Here is a 20193-nt window from a genome sequence, read left to right as displayed (position 1 = left end):
TATAAAGCTAGTTTTCTTATAAAGAAAATAGATTAACTCGTTGTTTAGTTTATAATTACGGTACCTCCTTTTTTTATTTTGTTTTCATTTTATGTTATTTGCTCTTATAGTATTTTTATTAGACTGTTGTAAATTCATTATTTCTTATCAGTAAAAGACGATATTAATACTAAAGGCGGTACTAATAGTATCATCCCACAAGGAGTACTGTACTATTATTTTAATTCGTTAGTGTAAAGACGGCGGGACTGGTTTGTTACTAATTGATTTTTAAGTACTTCCTTTTAACTTTTAGATTTGATTTGTAAACTTTGTGGGAAAGTTACAACCTTATGATTCACAAAGAATTTATTGGACGTGAGGGTTAGAAGGTTTGGCCTGTGCATTTTTTCTTTTTTCGTAGTAGTAGATGGATTTATAAAGTAATAAATTCTTAGACAGCAGTAACGTATTATCTTTAACTATTTTTACTATTACTTATCATTTTTAGTGTTACTTTGTAGATAAGAATCAGTAATAAAGTACAGATATATTATAAAAATACATTACTATAACACGTCAGAGAATATTCTCGCTGTGAGAAGACGGTACAGCTAGTACTACTTTTTCTGCTATGCTATGTCTTGTATTTTTTTGCCAATTGTTGAAATTTTTGATACTGAATCCATCAAATCCATGATAATTTAACTTAAATAGACTATATCATCATTATCTTTGGCGCGACAATCTTCTGTGGATCCTAGGCTGCTCTAAGATTAATCGCCATTCTGTTCGGTTTCTGACAACGTGTTGCCATTTTCTGATCTCTTCTTAACTCCATCTAATTACCTAATTCGCGGTAGGTCTCTGCTTCTTCTTCCTATTGGTGTATAGGCTATTTAGCAATCATGTTGTCAAGCATTCGTATTATGTGCCCGACCCATCTAAGTCGCTGTGTTTTAATGAACGTTATGATATGTGGTTCATTAAAGAGTTGGTATAATTCGAAATTAAATCTTTTGCGCCACTGCCCTTTATCGTTTATCTCCAAATATTTTGCGTAGCATCTTAAGCTCGAATATTCCCAGAAGTCTTTGACCCTTCTGCGTTAGTGTCCATGTTTCCGCCACGTATGTGAGGACCGGCCTCAACAGTGCTTTGTATATAATAATTTTAGTTTTTCTTTGAATATTTGTTGAGTGGAATTGTTTTTGAGTCCATAGTATATCCTATTTCTAAGGTTTATTTGTCTTTTAATTTCTTAGCTTTATTGGTAGTAGTCACTAGCGAATCAAGGTATGTGAAGCTGTTAACACGTTCAAAGATGCTGTCACTTTCAAATGCTGTTTCATGTTCCTCATTTGCTAGAGGATCTTTAGTAACCAACATGTACTTAGTTTTGTCTTCGTTGATGACTAGACCTAACTGTTTTGGCAGCTGTTTCCAATTCTAGAAAATATTGCTCAACATCTCGCTTGCTACAACCTATTATGTCAATGTCATCAGCGTATGCTAAGATTTGTATCGATCTATAGTAAATAGTACCGCCGTCTCTAATTCGTGTGTCTCGAACTGCCTTTTCCAAGGCAATGTTAAAGAGGAGCAGCAGAGCATCCCCTTGTGTGACTCTATCCTTTATCTTATTGGATCGAGAATTTTCTTTCTGTATCCTAACGTTGGCTATTAAATGGGACATTGTCATTCCCGTTAATTTGATAAGTTTTTCTGATATACCAAACTCACGCATTGATTGGTATAACTGTTCTCTTGACACTGTCGTATACGGCCTTAAAGTCGACGAATAGGTGATGGGTTTAGATGTTAAATTCTAATGTTTTCTCGAGGATATATCTTATTGAATGAATCTGACATCAGACGAGAAATAAAAGTTTATGCAGTGCTTGTCTATACAGGGCGTAGCCACCATTATAGTAGAGCTCACTACTTCTTCTCTTGGTAATCATGAGGTTGGTAATCATCATGGCTATTCTGATCTTAGTTGCTGCAGCTCTGAATAGTTCCCTCAAGTTACCCAACCATGAGATTCTTCTACTTCTTACACTTCTCTTGCCCTGGATTTTCCCTTGTATAATTAATTAAAGTATGTTGTATCGTTCTTTATGCATAACATGCCCCAGGTATTACAGCTTTCGTGTCTTGATGGTTTCCAATATTTCCATTCTTTTGTTGACTTTTCTCATGACCTCGTTGTTTGTAACATGCTCGGGCCATGAAATCTTCAGAATTCTTCTATACATTCAGTTCAAATGCTTCCAACTTTTTAGTAGTCGACGCGTTAAGTGTAAATGCTTCTATCCCGTAAAGCAGAGTCGAGAAAATATAACTCCTTGCCAGCCTAACTCTCAAGTCTAAGTTTAGTTCTCTTGCACAAAGTACCTTTTTCATTTTATTGAAGTTTGTTCGTGCTTTCTCTATTACAACTTTAATTTCTTTGGAGTAATCGTTTGTGTGATTAATTATTCTGCCAAGATAATTGTAGTTTTTAACTTGTTCTGTGTCCTCATAAATTTAGTTTTCTTGATGTATATTGATAATCCATACTCTTCTCCACACTCAATTATCTTGTTCATTAGCTTTTGGGGGTCTTAGAGGTTGTCTGCTATTATGAGAGTATCGTTCGCATATCTAATGTTGTTATTTGATGTTTCATTGACCTTTATTCCTGCTGTTTCTTCCTTTAAGAGCTCTTTTCATAACTTCTTCAGAGTATGCATTGAATAGTAGTGGTGACAATACACCCCTGTCGCACTCCTCTTTTAATTTCGAACTCTTCTGATGTGTGTTCATTAATGCGTATGTGTGCCTGCTGTTTATAATATAGATTTTTTTATAATTCAAAGGTTTTTTATAATTGTAATTGTTTTGCTTTGAGGACGTCCATTAGCTCTTTGTGGCGGACTTTATCGAAAGCCTTGTAATCTATAAAGCAGGCGTACATATCTTGGTTCACATCTAAAAAACATTTTAAATGTGTGAGACATCAGGCTTATGGTGCGGGGGTTGGTGCATTCTTTAGCATTTTCCTTTTTTTGGAGACAAATAAATGTTGAGATCAACATATACTCATTTTCTATTATTTTAAGGATATCAATAGGCAGTTGATCTGGCTCCGGGCTTTTTCCGATTCTGGTGTTCTTTAGTGCATACAATATTTTTTTCTTTATAATTTCTATACTCGTTTCTCTGTCCTCGAAAGATATGTCTTGTAGGTTTCCTCTTTCGTCATCGAAGAGCTTTCCCATATATTTTTTCCATCGTCTTAGCTTTTCGTCAGTCGTTATCATAATATTTCTATTTTTATCTAAAATAGTTTTGTTGTGGTTTCTTTTTGCAGCCCTGTCATTTCTTTATCTCTTATAGTCAGTTTGTTTTATCTCTCTTATCATTTTTCTGATTTTATTGTTAGTGCTTTTGTAATTGTGACTGTCTTTGGTCCATTCTGCCGAGTATTTCGTCGGTCATCCAATTGTCTCTCTTACTTATCGGTTATTTTCATATCTCTTTGCATGGAACGAGGAGGCAGATTTTTAATGTTTTTCATTGTTGATTTATCTCGTAAGTGTTAAAATCTTATTTATCAAAGTATTTTCGTATATTTTCTGTTGGAGTTTGTTTTTTATATCAGCTTGTTTTAGTTTTATAACATCTAATTCTGGAGTTTTTTGGGGTTTTCTAATACGTTTAAGCTTAAGCGTGACATTAGCGATTAGTGAGTTATGGTCTGATGTGACATCTGCTCCTGGATATGTTTTAACTGATTTGATGGTGGTACGATATCACTTTTTCCGGTTTTTCTGCTGGTGAGCGCTACTAATATAACCATCTCATAGGTAATTTAAAGAACGTGTTTATGATTATTAGACTTTGTTCTTGGCAGAATTGTATAAGACGATCTCCTGTATCGTTACATTCCCCTATTCCTTGAGTCCTTATCCTAGTCCTATGGCTTACTACAAATTTGATCATTTCCTAGTGCTTTATTAGTTTTAAGCTTTTTTATGGCTTGGACAATACCAGATGTCCTTGAGAGATATAATAAGTTTTAAAGAAGAAAATTGTATCGATATTGCCGTACTATCATATGAATAATAATTGCTAATGTTTTGTAAAGCTTCATAAAACAATAAATCGCTGAAATAAATGAACTAATACTATTAAATACCTGAATCTATCACAGATGAATTAACTGACATTATTTTCTTTTTGCCCTAAATGCGAAATACAGGTTTTGTACATCAGCTGCGGCTAGTAGAAAAACTGTAATGCGATTTTCGAGTAAAGCTGCTACTAACGTTCTATAACACAATGCGCTACAATGATAAATTTGCGTAAATTAACCTTGCGGAAAGGGTCACATCTGTTATGCAGCAATATTTTTTCGCAGATATTGGTATTTCAAAATGTGCGGACTTTCAAGCATAATTGCTACAGCGTTGTGGACAACAACAAAAAAGGCAAGCAATCTAATATGGCAATCAAAGGTTTTTAATATTACTTTTCTGGAAAAAATATGCAAAATACAAATTGAGCATTTAAAACCATTGTAAATCAGATTGGATTAAAACATAAATAAAATTATTAACGAGAATATTTTATAAAATTAATTTAATTGAAGCGTTCATTTGAAAAACAACACTTTTCAATTTTTAGCAAATTTGACTTTATATGTTTATCGAATAGAATAGTAGTTTCCTTATCGATCTCACACATTCAGTTGTGTAAAAGTCCCAGATGTGCGGTGTAAACTACATAGAAAATTCGAATAGTTTTAGAAAAACAACAGATGTCCACGCGGTTTGTTGTAAAAGCAACATTATTTTTGTCCTATCTTAGTCAAGGGTCATCGCTAAGCGTGAATGATCTTATACTATATAAATTTATCAGTTGTGTGTTAATAACAGGTGATGTTTGTTTTTTTTTGTATTAGAAAAATAGTTTAACATGGCGGAAACTGTTCAACACAATACCTCTAATATTATAAATCAGCGTTTCCCAAAGTGGGGGTCGCGACCACCTGGGGGGTCGCCATGAGGTACTAGGGGGGTCGCCGTACATTTCCAAAATAAGATAAAAGCACCACTTTGTTAGATCATGTATTTTTATTTTAACAACGCCGTAAATAGAAATTAACAATTAATTATCAGACGAAATATAAAACTAAATATTAAAGTCCGTAAAAATAAAAGAGTAAAACAAAGTCAAATATTATAATCTTAATAAGAGCTATGCGCCTGTTTCTGTGAAACTAATCTTTCAAATCTAGGCTGTGTATTTGAGACACACACAATTATATCATTTTTAAGTACGAGACGATTTCTAACTCTTGTTTTAATGGCAGTCATAGACGACAAACTTAACTCACACAAATATGATGTTACAAATGGAACCAAACATTTTACAGCTTCACTCGCCAACTGGGGGTATTCCTGCATCTTTTCGGTCCAAAATTCCAAAATTGGTCCGAGTTCTGGGAAAAAAATTGGAGCTTCAACATTCCATCACTTGATATTTCAATAAGTTTTTCTTTCAGGTTTATTGGTATTTCAACATGCTGAAAGGAATTGGCTAGAAACGGATTTAGTATCCATCTGCAACTGTCGTAACTGTTTTGAATTTCTTCGGGGAAATAATCACAGAGCTGTTGTTTTAAATTGAGCAAAGTAACATGCATGTCGGCAAAAGCTTGTTCAAAATTTGTGGCACTGTAATTGGATACATTTTCTATAATTTCCTGAAGGCACTGGAATGAATCGAGTTGTTTTTTGCCAAGTGAGGTCGACCATAAATCGATTTTTCTTAGAAACGCCTTAATTTTATCTGTGGCTGTAATTATATTAATGTCGCGACCTTGTAAATTACTGTTTAAAATATTTCATTGCTCGAAAATATCAGCAAGGAAACCTAGTTTCAGAAGCCAAATAGGATCGGAAAATTGATTTTCATATGAGGACTTCTCATCTTTCAAATACATTAAAAGCTCTGCTCTTAAGTGAAATACTCTTTTTAAGACGTTGCCCCTTGAAAGCCACCTTACTTCGGTGTGATAGAGAAGATTTTCAAATAAAGCATCCATTTCTTCGCAAATTTTTCTAAAAATACGGGTCTGCAAAGCTTTTCCTTTAATGGAATTTACAACTTTAATGATGATTTTCACAACACATTTCAGGAGGTAAAGCTTTGGACGCAAGAGCTTCTCGATGTAAAAAGCAATGTCTCCATTTGGCATTAGGTATTATTTCTTGTAATTTGACGACAAGACCAGATTTATTTCCTTATATTTATAGCTTTAGCGCCATCTGTGCATATAGCAATACATTTACCCCAGTCAATATCATATTTACTTGTACGTTTTACAAAAGTGTCGAGTAAACATTTTCCAGTGGTATTGGTCTCCAATGGGGAACAAAATAAAATATCTTCTTGAATGCCATTATTTGTATCATATCTTACAAACGTAATGAATTGGGCACAGTTAGATATATCTGTGGATTCGTCCATTTGAAGAGAGGAGTACGTGCATTTATTAAGATTTTCCACAACTTGCGCTTGAATATCTTCTGCCATATCACTAATTCTTCTTTGGATAGTATTATTTGACAGAGGTATTGTATTTAATTTTGCAGCCTCTCTTTCCCCACACATTATATGTACCATTTCAACAGTTGCTGGAAAAATCAGATTTTCAGCAATTGTGTGCGGATTACTAGTTTTGGCAACACGATAAGTAACTTTATAACTTGCTAATAATGCTTTTTCATTAGTAGTAGTAGTGGTTGTCTTGCTGTTTGTGAAGAACGTTCAGCTTTCTTTCAAAGAATTCTACGGGCTTGTCTTTTTATCTGGATGTTTGTTATTTAATTGTCGAAGTAACTTTGATGGCTTCATGCTTTCTTTTGACAAGACTTGTCCACAAATAACACATTGTAGTTTATTGGAAATAGCGGTAAAACCATATTTAAGATATTCATCAATGTAGAATCTGTTTTTCTTTTTATTGCTGCTACTGCCACTTTCAGACGTTGATGGTTCTGCACTTCTTTTTAAAAAGTTATCCATAATTTATAATTTATCGTAGACGTAAATACGTAAACGGGAATACGTAAGTCGTAAAATATTTACTCATTACTCAACACCGCGTTCGCCACCATAGTCTGTTTGGATTCGAACTGAGGTTTCGTTGCGCATCGCCGCTTATATAAAGCCAAAACGAGGCTACGAGAACGTTCCAGAGTGCCATCTAGTAGCGAGCGCTTTCGCGATTATCATGGAAGAGTTTTGCGATGTAGACACAAGCTAATATGTCGCGGTGTACAATGTGCAGTCGACTTCTTATTATTTATTTTTATTGTAAATGCTATTCTGGCAGAAGTACCTACTACTAATTACTAGTGGGACAGATCGCAATCATTAAAATAATTGTATTAAAATAAAATAATTGTTTTTGATTTAAACTTAAACAGTAAAGTAAAATTAAATTTGAGAAACCATCAGATAATTGTAAATAAGGCACGCTATTTCTGTCAAATAATATTAAATAAATGAGTGAGGGGAAATTGGGGGGTCGCGAACAAATTTTTTAGCAAAAAGGGGTCGCGGTTTAGATAAGTTTGGGAAACTCTGTTATAAATGATACCAGTTGTGAAATTCGAGACAGATCGACCACGAAAACGCAAAAGACAAGTTTATCGAAGGGAAACCATATAGCAAGCTAAAATACATGGAGTTGTTCACAAAACGCATATAAGTGATAGGGATGCTTTAGCCCGCAAAACAGGAAATTACTGTAGGTAAGTTTTTCGGTAATAACAAGGTCAGTGTAAGTTTCAATGCTTATTGCTTCAATCTTGGTGTGAACGTTACCGATGCTTCTATGTAATAACACATGAACAACCATCTGGTGAAATTCCAATCCACTCGAAATAAATTTTCAACCATGCCGATATTGCAATTCTTAGAAGGAATAAACCGCCCGTTACCTGCCTACATAATTTGGATATTATCAGAGTCAATTGAGAAAAAGCCGACTTAAAGTTCGGTCGCAAAATCTCGTAAGCTGACATCGCTAGCTCGCAAAATACTCGCTTCGCTTATTAATATATTATATTTGTAACTAAGTAGTTCACATTGCATTATTATTCATACATATTATCAAGCCAATCATTTATAGTAATCAGTGTTTCCTAAAACCTCAGTTATAATTTTCATATAAACACTTCGTTTATTCAAACCAGCAGAGTTGCCAGTAGTTCGCTTTGAACATACAAATGACATTCCGCTAAGCAATTCTACTTGTAATTATATAAATAGTAAAAATAGCCTCAGTGAAATATCCCATATCACAGTGTTTTCGAACAGCTATCAGAAATTGCTATTTAATCTTAGCATTAAATATAAGTTAGTGTTTAATCTGTTTTTAATTCCAACCCTTGGCTGGTGGTCCTTCGTCCTTCAATTCTTTAAATTGATTATTGTTCAACCAACGATCTGATTTACTGAATATGGTTAATGTTATGAAGGCGAAATGTGAGCAGGATTCATATTTATCAAGCCTCATTAGCGTTAATCCTATCCAGAGATGCCGCAGTCGTATTACACAAGCTGCTTTACGTAACCACAGTACTACTAGTGACACTGGAAATGAAGATACAAACAAAGCTCGACATCAACAACGGCCACCACATGTAGCTTTTTGTATGTATAAAATTCAACTACCTAGAAAAGACGTAAGTATTTGTGCCAAAGCTCTTCGCGGTATTTTTGTTTTAACAGAAATGCAGATCTTTCTGTCAAAATAACCATTTCTTAGTCAGTTATGATTAATTTAGAATTGACTTGGGTGACGACATTTCCGTGACGACTTGGGTACTTATAGCTCAGAGTAAATATTGCAATATTTAATCTACATTATTGTCGTAACAATTTTCATTCACATCATAACTAAATTTTGGACGCGGCAAAACAAGCTTGACTACAAGCCTATTCTATCTTTCTTATAGACCTTTTTCTTCTATTTCCGCCCTGATGACGAGCCATTTCTCAATTGTACTGTACTAGTTTTAAAAATCAATTAAAGAATGTTATAAAAAATAAATAATATAAAGATTTTTGCCAACTAATTACCTGCTATTGAAGGAGGAATAAGAAGCTTTGAAGTATTTTGCTTATCCATTACTTTCCATGCAGTGATACCCGGTATGCCGGGAGTACCGTGTGTACCAGGTTTGCCTGATCTTCCTCTTGGACCTGGCAGACCAGATGGACCTCGAAGACCTTGCGGACCCATCACACCTCTTTCGCCCTTCATACCTTAAATTAATAAACGAAAACACAAAATGAATTAACTGACTAAAATAAAAATTTTAGGAACTATTGCTACCAACACCACGTTTTCATTTAATTTTTAGTACCAATAACAAAGATTTTAATTATGTATAATATATTATTCTATTAGCCTATTGAACCACATATACAAGCTCTTCGCTAGGTGAGTAATATCAAGATTGGAAAAAATTAGATTTCTACCAACCGAGAGTGTAGGCAGGATTCCTTTCAAATTATGGTACCAATGGTCACCTCCATACAGTAAAGACAATCAATAAAAAGTTTATAGAATACAACAAACCTCTTGTCCTCACTTTCATAGATTTTTATACAGCGTTCGACACGATCGAAATAGACAGCTTTATAGAAGCAATGAATGACAGCAGGATTGACCATAGGTATAGTGAACTTATTTAAAATATTTACAAAAATGCCACGATAAAACCCGACCAATAAAAATTAAACGTGGGATAAGGCAAGGAGTATTGTAACCGAAATTATTCATAACAGCATTAGAGTATATCTTTAAGATGCCCAATTCGGACCACAGAGGAGTAACAATAGATGCCAAGAAGCTTAACCATCTCCGTTTTGCCGATGACATTGTCCTTATCACAGATAATTTAGGAGAAACCACAGATATGAATTGGACTTTGCTTGTTTGAAGGTGAGCCTCAGAATGAACTTGACCAAAACTAAGTTTATGACAAATATGGTCGCCAATAACCATTTAACTATTCTAGAGAAAGTGGTAGAACTGGTGGGGAAATATACGTATTTGGGTCATGAAATAATTATCACCAGGGATAACTAAACATGCGAAATCCAAAGACGATTATTTTAGCGTGGGCAGCCTTTGGAAAACTGCGATATACACTTAGGGTGTAGCTAACATACCAATTAGCCTCAAAAGTTAAATATTTGACCAGTGCGTATTACCGGTCATGACCAATGGGGCGAAAACTATGACTCTTACCAAGACTACGGCTTTGAAATTGAGAATGACATGGAAACGAATGGAACGGTTTATGCTGGGAGTGACGCTGCGGAACCAAATAAGAAACGAAGATCTGCGAAGAAGGACGAATATTGGTGATATTGTAAAACGCTTAGCGGAACTGAAATAGAACTGGGTATGCCATGTAGCGAGAATGCACGATTATCGATCGACGAGCAAAATTACAAATTGGAGGTCAAAAGTAACCAAGGTAGGTCTATGTCGAGCAGTGGACGGGATAAATGAAAGCTGAATGATGTTGATGATATTATATTATATAAAAAATTATAAAGAATAATCATAAAAACAGTTTTGATAGTATTTTTTGACTAGAAAGAAAAAGGGAGTCATCAGACAGACTTTTTAAATGCAAAATTGAACATATTGCATGAAAGTGGCAAGATGCTCACCTTAGTAGAGTATGTGATTCTAAAGCGTCTTTGTTTTTGATAAAAAATTTTTAAACTCAAAATAGTTTAAGTGATTCCAATCTCATTAGATGTATTTCGTCTCCACTTATCTCCTAAAGCAATCACTGTGGCACAAGCGACTATGTTTTGATGAGTCTTACATTGTTTATAAATCTATGGATAGATAGATATAGAGATAGAGATATGGCCAATGCAAAATGGGATTGGCTCATATTAGACTCATAAGTCCCAAAAAATAATAAAACTCTAAACACTAACAGTGAATTCGATGTTTCAGTTATTGTTCTAATCAATTACTCTAACGTTCCCGTTATCATCATCATCATCATCATCATCGGTGGCGTTACAGCTCTTTATGAGCCAAAGCCTTCTTCAGAACAATCCTCCATTCGCCCCTGTCTCTGGCAACTCTTCTCCATGCTCTAATTCCGATATACTTCAAATCATTTTCTAGGTTGTCTTGGTACCTAAGTCTCGGTCTTCCTCTTCTTCGTTGTCCGATCGGCCCTCTTCGGTCAAAAACTTTTCTGACTATGGTATCTTCCTCTCGTCTGATTACATGACCTATCCATCTGAGGCGTGCTACCTTAATGAATTTTACAACGTCAGGTTCTCCAAATCTTCTATACAACTCAAAATTGTAACACCTGCGCCACAAACCTTGTTCTTTCATGCCTCCATATATTCGTCTTAGTATTTTTTGCTTAAAACGTATTTTGTATATTTATCGTACTGTGAAAGTCCATACGCTAAATAAAATTACACGAATTTCGTATGTTTCTAAGCTAAGTGTGTAATTTTTTCTTCTGAGCCTAAATAAGATCCCAAAGAACTGAAAAGTTCTCGGCTCATTCCAACTTGTCGCAATATCTCCTTATTGGTGACTTGGTCAATATACTATATCTTAAACAGATTTTCCAAAATCCGTATCTCGCATGCTTCAATTATATTTATTGATTTTACTTTTACTGACAACTCCACCAAGGCTTGTAGAAATTGACTGAGGGATTGAGTAGCTCTTTCGTCATTTTTCATCCCAAGCCAGAGTAAATCAGATGGACTGCTCTTCGCGAGTTTAACTCCCAAAATAAAAAAAAGTAAAATTCCGAGAAAAAAAAGAATGCTTTATTATCTTTAGTGGCATCACTGCTCGTTATGACCCAAAATCTACTTTAGAACTATCCATCATTTACCCCTGTCTTTTTCTTCATGCTCTAACTCTAATAGATTTTAAATCGTCCTGTAAACTGTTTTGATACATAATTCTTAGTCTTCCTTTGGCTTGTTGTCCCATTGGGCCCTCTTTGGTCAAAATTTTTTATGGCTAGTGCATCATCCTCTCGTCTAATTACATGCTTTATCCATCCAAGGCGTGCTAATGTATTGAACTTTACAAAACTTTCATAAAACTCAAAGTTTGCTTAACAAACCTCACTGTATTATTTCTCCATATATTTTTCTTAGGATTTTTGCTTGAGAGCTTTCAGCAGTTTTTGCTCCTTTTGCGTAAGTAACCACGTTTTGCTTTATATTTCAGCACAGGTTTTTATAGATTTTCTTCTTTTCCTTTTTATGTAGACATGATTCTGTCTGTTTTCCAATGTGCATCCAGTAAGATATCGTTCCATCGTTTACGTGGCCTTCCTACTGATCGTCTTCCTATTGAGAAACCGTATCTTGCCATCTTTACTGTTCTATTTGTTTTCATTGATCTTATATAATCGTTCCATTCTGCTCCTCTGTTTTTTACCCAGTCCTTGTTGTCCTCCACCTTGCATCTACGTCGTATATCTGTACTTCTAGGTCTGCCCCATAGTGTGTTAGTATCAATTTTTGTAAGTGTTTTTATCTCTGCTGTTTCTAACATCCTTGCATACCTTTCTGTGTCAGGTCGTGTTTCTGCAGCGTATGTCATTATTGGTCTAATTAATGTTTTGTAAATTCTGCCTTCCATTTCTTTCCTGACATTTTTATTTCTCCATATTATTTTATTTAGGCAGCCTGCGGCTCTGTTTGCTCTATTCACTTGATCTTCCACTTCAGTTTCGGGCTTTCCGTAGCCAAGAGGTCTTTCTGCAAGTCTTTCACCTTGCAAGAGGTCTTCTGTATATTCTTGCCATGTTCGTATTTTTGTTTCGTTTTCTGATAGTATCTGCCGTTGACGTCAATTAGTTTATTTCCATGCCTATATCTGTAGCTTCCTACAATATTTCTAATCTTCGTATATATGTTAGACGAGCCGTGTAATTCTTGTAGATTTTCTATTTTACAGCATTTCTCATTCAACCAATTGTCCTTAGTTTCCCCAATTTTTTTGTATTTTTCTGTATATATTTGCATATCTTGTTCTGTCTACAGTTCTAATGATCGGTTTGTTCTCCATTAACTTAAATATTTCATCGGCCGTCCAGCCTTTGTCCATTTTTTGGTACTTTTTATTGAGATCATCCTTAGTTAATTGTTATATAGTGTCTTTTAAGTGATTTCATTGGGCGTTTGCGTCATAATCTTGTCTGTTATCAGTTGTTGATGGCAGTAGTTCTTGTTTTCTACTTTTTTTAATGCTTTTAATGTTAATAAAAAGTTTCAATTAATGAGATAGTTGAGATCAGTCATGGAATATACCGAGTAAATTCTTAATACATAGTTTTTCTTACAACACCAAAATCAAAATAATTAGAAGGTACCATATACAAACAAAAACATTTACCATTGATGCCATCTTTTCCATCCTTGCCTGGTATGCCGTCCTTACCGGGTGCTCCATCATACCCATTTCTTCCTGGTCTTCCATACAAGCCAGGTTCTCCAGGTAAACCGTCTCTACCATCCAGCCCGGGACGACCCTGCTCTCCTTTCTCTCCAGGAAATCCTGGAGAACCTTTAAAATAATAACAAAATAATCAAGACAACAAAATTAAGTACCTTAAATACATAATTAAATGAATGACAAATTTTATATTTAAAATTTCATATTTGCAATCTTAAATTCCCAGCAAGAAGGTAAAAAATAAGAAAAAACACAATAAACAAACCATCAAATCCTCTATTCCCTTTGTCGCCTTTACGCCCAAATAGTCCAGGTGCTCCTAAAAGAAATCAAAGTAAACAAAAAAAGAAAATAAAAAATATTAAACAAACCTTTGGACCCCATAGAACCCTTTGAGCCAGAAAATCCTCTATTTCCTAAAAGTAAATAAAATAAAATATAAAAATTAAAATAAACGTTAAAAAAGAAAAACCGAATTAAAAAAAGTGATTGGTAAAAAGTTAATTTTTAAAGTTAAAAAATAAAAGTTAATGTGTTTATAAACCTAAATGGAGAATTGGTTATTGATCTGTAGAGTCGACTATTCAGAATTGTAATTTTATTTGATACACATTTTGCTAAGATGGTTTTTAAATTTAAATAATTAAATAATTAATGAAAACGGCGAAACACTAATAGAATTTTGCGCTAGAAATGAAATGAGAATCAACAACACATACTTTCCTCATAAAGACTAACATAAATACACTTTTAACAATAATTGAGGCCAGCGATCAATGATATATTTTATTTTAACACCGCCACAAGTACTTGATGTCAGATCCCTAACGTCTGCTAATATGGGGACCGATCACAACCTTGTTTAATGCAAGATGCTACTAGAACGTCCGCAACGAAACAGAAAACCCCCAATGCTCATCGAAAAACACAATATAGAGTCGCTAGCAACAGAGAGTACAAAACTCCTTTATGAGAATAGGGTTACCAGCAAACTAAAAGAAATCGACAGATTAAAACCAGAATGGGGAGTAGAAGATACTTGGCAAAAATTGCATCAACCCAGCAGCAGAAGAAGCAATTGGAAAGCGGAAAATTAACACGAGGGCGATAAACTACACCAAAACGTGGTTTTGTCAAGAGGTAAAAGACCTCTCTGAATCAAAACGCAAATGATACCTGAGATATAAAAGCACACAATCGGAAGAAGCTCTCACAGAATATGTCCAAGTAAGAAACGAAGTAAACGCAAGAATAAAATTAATTAAAAGAGAACATTGGGCTAAATTCACCAGCGACATGGACTGCGACCTACATGGTGCCCAAAAGAAAGTATGGAAAATGCTTCGGAATAGGAAAAAACCAGTTAACGAGTTCGTGCAGACCAAGGGAGTACTAAGGGAGGCCTGTATCCAGCGGTAAACGCGATTGATGAAGAGAAGAGGTTAAGTTGTCTTTTAGGTCAAAAAATTTATTCTGAAGCAGCTTTCTAATCTACCATACCAGATTCATTTGCTTATCTTGTCAATATTTTCACATACTTAAATACGTTAAATATACGTGTCCTTGATAACATCGATGAAGATATAAGAAATATGGAAATACGTACTTGGCGGTTGAAGGATGGATAGAGACGACTGAAGAGAAAATCTTAAGCAACTTGGGACTCACACAGAGTTAAATTTATTTATCTTAACGAGGAAACTTATGACAAATTTAAGCAAAGCAAAAAAAAACTCAAATGTCTAAAAATGCAGTCCTTATTTTCCAGAATATACCAATAATATTGACAAATAACTAACAGACAACTCTTTTGACAACATGCTAAATGACTTGCAAAAGAAATTTAAAACAAATTTGTTGAGTTACAAAATGATAAAAACTATAAGGACGTCATTCATACACTCAATTTTAAAAAAATCACTTTATCCAACATTATGCTTTTCTCCATAATTTATTTATGAGAGCAAGGCTTCGAATTTACTGCTAATCAAAAGAAGTTAAGAAATCGATTGAAGATAACTCATGTTACGCGTAGCTGTAAAACACAAATTTCATACAAAAATTCAAAAACTTTAAATATATGCAAACTCAATTTTCTAATAAAAAAATACATGTTTTATATTACAGTTATAAAATTGTTAAATTAATGTGAGTTGACGATTACTAAAAATAGTTCGATTAAATACTGTTAGAGTGATAGAGAGATAAAGTGTATTTTCCATAGGTCCCTGCTTGTAATAAAAAAAGGTTGAAACCCAGTAACAATTTATTTGATAATTTTTCGACTGTTCTAACAACCATTCAAATTTCGTCATTTTGTGTCATGTGGAACAATTTCACCCAATCATGTCAACATTAGACTGATAATTGCATTCAGTGCAATTTTCAATCCCTATGACAACACGATCGAGTTTGACAACTTCATCCAAATAAATTTATAGATCTTCTATAGTAGAGAACAGCAACGAATCTAATGTTAACTTAAATTTTAATAATTGTACTTTCACTAACTGTACTTTTAATAAATAAATGTTTCGTTATGTTGAGTTATGATTTTTTTTTTCGAAAAATTATCCGCCGAATATCCCTCGGACATTGATGAATGCCTCAGAATTTCATGACAAATTTCTCAAGCTCGTTGCTTGGTAACAGTACTCAGCCTTCGGCTTCGTGCTGTTACCAAGGAACGAGCTTTCGATTGTCATGAAATTATCTCGTCTGTTATCAATGTCCTAGGGATATTACTACTGATAATAAAACAGTTATTATCATTCTTAAAAGTAAGTAAAAATATCACTTTAAAGATACTAATTACTAATAAGTGTTGATGAATACTAATATGATTATACTTAAATGAATCAGAAAGTATAATCTTTTAAAGTGTAGTTCAAACAACAGCTTACCCATATCACCTGGAATTCCAGGAAATCCTCTTAATCCCTGCTGACCTTGATCACCTTTTTGTCCAGGTGGTCCCTGTGGTCCAGGATTTTTTGGACAAAATTCTTGTACTTTTTGACAGTATCCTTCCAATGCTTTTTCCTGGAATAATAAAAAGGTTTAATTTACAAAAAATATAAAACTGAATAAGTAAAAAAAAACTAAAGAAGTATCAAAAAGCTATATATTTTTTTGTTAGCAACTTTTGTTTTGTGATACCCTAACTGTTGCATCTTAATTTTTATTTAACATTTTATTGTGAATAAGCCACTATGTAGCATTTCTATTTCCCCTCGTATATGTTAAAACACCGAAAACTATTGTCAATCTTTTTGCGTCGCTGAGATTGATAATATAAACATTGCTGGTCTGTATATAATAGCACTAATTGCATTCTTTTGATTATGATTCCGCTTAATATTGCGCTTCAAATAAATATCCAATTGGTTGTTGGGAAAATTGTGCGGGAAGGTGAACGATTTTTGAAGATAATCCAAAGCGTTTGGTTTCATTGTTTACTCCGAATTTTCTTCAAATTCGTTATTGGTTATTGTTATTCGTTTTGGTTATTAGAAATTTAATCGTAAAGTGGTAGTGGCAGTTTCCACGGCGTTTCAGACGATGCGCTATACGATTTACCATCCCCTATATTTAATAATTTTCTTTTATCCAATTTTCTGCTACAAAGTTTTAAATTAAAAGTTACGTCGCACTTTTTAATAAATTACTAGAAATATATTCTTTGCGAACTTAGTCTATTGAGTAAAACTTAAAGTTTTTCTTTATATAGAAGTTAAGTTCTTATCAAGATTTTGATAAAATATCGAACAGAGAAAACGGCACAATGTTAAGAAATGGTCGAGAGGAACTCGGATTTAGTAATTAATTCCAGTTGGTTTGTTGAAAGTTAAGATATCTGCTAATAATCTTGTACGGCTAATGCGGATAATTACAAAATAAAAAAAGTTAAGGTCATTAGAAACGTTAAAATGTATTAACAATTATTGGGATATTGGACATTAATAAAATTATTATTGGGACTTCTATTTTGATATCTAGACTATACGAAATATGTTTAATGATATTTTTTCCTACTTAGAACACACTTAATTATATCAGGCATTTTATTTACTTGTATATCACAACACAAGTGATAATGATATCTAGTATGTTCTAGAGACGAAACTTTAAACATTCTGAAAACGAAATACAGTATCCAGTAAGACCACTTATCTCTCATTAACCATTATATATCCAATACTTATTTCATCTTCCAAAATCAATTCTACAGACAAATTAATGGTGGCCCAATGGGCTTTTCACTATCTCTAGTAATTGCCAATATCTTTATGGAAGACTTTGAGACCCGAGCACTATCCACATCGTGTGAGTTTTGTAAAATTAAGTAATCATAGCTTTGTCTATACTCTGTCTCAAAGTGACTAGTCTGTATAGGGAAAGATATGCAATGTTAACCTTGTGGGAATTTCGCCAAGACGTTGCCAGTTTTATGCAGTGAGCGATGGCGTTCTCTATTGTCTATCTTTCAAAATAAATGGAATAAACCTGGAGTTCTGAACAGGTCCTCACGTACAAGTTTATGTAATTTACAAATATCGTTTCCTAATAATTTTACATAATACTATATATTATTTGTGTCTAATAGTAACTTATCAACTTTTATCTTTTATTAGTAGCAGTAGTATAATGAAATGCGTATTAAATAAACATTTGTTTCAAAGTTTAAAATAATTCCGGTAATTTCTACTAACTGCCAAATTTAAAATGTTATTTATGTCCCTGTGGTGCTAATTACTGCCATAATGTGTAAGGAATTTGTAATTTTGGTTGATATCAACTGCAAATACTTTCTTCTAAGTTATTCAGTAATTAAGAAGCAATTAGAGTAATTCTTGTACAGAAGAAGGTAAAGAATTGTTATTAGTCATTCCGAAAAGAATGCAACCAGAAGTAATTAAACTTTTACACGACGTGGGGCATTTTTCTGTAACAAAAACACAGGACTTATTTCGAAGAAAATGTTATATTCCTAACCTCAAAGAAAAAGGCGAGCATTGTGTAAGAAATTGAATTAAATGTTTACTTGGAAGTAGAAAAGAAAGCAAAAAGGAGCGTTGGTTAAATCCGATATTAAAAATCGATGAACCTTTTCAAATATTTTATGTTGTTTCACGTTCAGGTGATCATCGACGATTTATGTGTATGTGTAAACATATTAAGATTACGACAGGTGTGCCAAGAGGCAATGGGCAAGTAGAACGTGTCAATAGAACGTTAATCCCAGTATTAACCAAATTAAGTATAGAATTACCGACGAAGTGCTACAAGGATATTTTATAAGTTGCAACATTTTTTTAATTCAACTTATCAAAGAAGCAGTGATACTACGCCATTCGAAGTGCCATGTTTAGGACGAAAATGAAGAATAAAGAAGATCAAGGGATAAAAGAAATAATAGAGCAGGAAATGATCAAAAATATGATGAAAGTAGAGAGATGTTAAGAAACGAGAGTAGACGTCAGCAAATCAAAATTCGGGAGGACAACAAGCGCAGGTATGACTTACGAAGAAAAAGGCCGAAAATGTATAGAAAAGGAAAACTTCGTGGCAATTAAGAGAACACAGTTTGGTGGTGGACTCAGGCTGATGAAGAAATATCTAGGACCATACGTGGTAGTAGATGTTAAGCCAAATGACAGATATGATGTAAAAAAATCAGGATGTATTGAAGGCCCACTGAACACATCAAAGTGCGCTGAATATAGAGAACCAGTAGATTAAGATAAGATTATATTAACAGAAAGTTTTGGCTGTCAACAACTGATTTTTTAAAGACTCGCAGGTAAAAATTTTTTATATAGAATTTGAAACCCTATACTCATTATAATATTTTCATTGTTTGTATATGACCTAGGATTAAGATATTGTAATTAACCTTTTGTTATAGGAATGAATTATGTATTTGTAACCAAAGGGAAAGCCAGTTTTAAAGCAAAAATTTTAGTTTCTCTGGCAACAGTAATGGGGTGTTTTCTTAATGATTGTAAACAAAATAAAGCTTTTTGATTAGACAGTTTTTGAGACAAAGGGGCAGTTGTCATTAGAGCATCGAAAGGAAGGGTCGCGTCTCGATAGAGGGTGTGTTCGTGAGTTTGGACACCGGCATTGTGAAAGGAAGTTAGCAGAATTGTGGAAGGAGATTACAAGCCGATGAAAAGATATCCTTGGATCTAAAGTGGGCAGTTTCTGGGACACGTAGGAAATAGTTTGGCGGCACCAAGTTGACAAAAAGAGGTGTTTTTTTTGTCAATTAACACTTTAAATTTTGTAAATTTAAAGTGTTAATTGTTGGAGAATTGAGTCAGGTGTTTCGTACAGTCGCTGCAGGACGATTGCAGATACGAAAAGAAGGAATCCGAGGCGAATAGTGGTAGATCACATTACTGTGGAGCGTGGACGATTCTGGGTGTGGTCCAAAATACAATCTACGAAGGAAAGGTCAGTGATTTTCTGTTCAAAATTGAAAATTTTGTAACTGTAAATGAAGTTTGTTGACATCATTGTCGTTACCATTTTAACTCAAGAGTAGACTTCATTTGTAAAATGTTTTAAAGTTGTTTTTGCAATAAAGTAAATATTGAAAATTTAGAAAGATAAAAAGTTTTAAATATATTCATTGAAATTGGCTTTAAATTGGTTTTGTCTTCAAGAAG

At 33.8% G+C, this 20193-nt stretch overlaps 1 protein-coding gene across 4 annotated transcripts in view; it reads right to left on the bottom strand.

Moving 5' to 3' along the window:
• Window positions 1–20193, bottom strand: part of LOC140449188 (uncharacterized) — a 287503-nt gene that overhangs the window by 101425 nt on the left and 165885 nt on the right. For 3 of the 4 annotated variants that reach the window (XM_072542346.1, XM_072542345.1, XM_072542347.1), the window contains exons 3-7: window positions 16423–16561; window positions 13891–13935; window positions 13785–13838; window positions 13460–13630; window positions 9121–9306 (exon numbers count right to left, since the gene is read on the bottom strand). In XM_072542346.1, coding sequence (XP_072398447.1) covers window positions 9121–9306; window positions 13460–13630; window positions 13785–13838; window positions 13891–13935; window positions 16423–16561 — 595 coding nt within the window. The remainder of the gene's footprint in view (window positions 1–9120; window positions 9307–13459; window positions 13631–13784; window positions 13839–13890; window positions 13936–16422; window positions 16562–20193) is intronic. The other variant, XM_072542348.1, reaches the window with a different exon arrangement.

This window comes from Diabrotica undecimpunctata, chromosome 8 (assembly GCF_040954645.1).
Source record: "Diabrotica undecimpunctata isolate CICGRU chromosome 8, icDiaUnde3, whole genome shotgun sequence".
Lineage (NCBI taxonomy): Eukaryota > Metazoa > Arthropoda > Insecta > Coleoptera > Chrysomelidae > Diabrotica > Diabrotica undecimpunctata.
The sequence above is the reverse complement of the archived record's forward strand: the minus strand, read 5'-3'. Positions and strand labels throughout refer to the sequence as shown.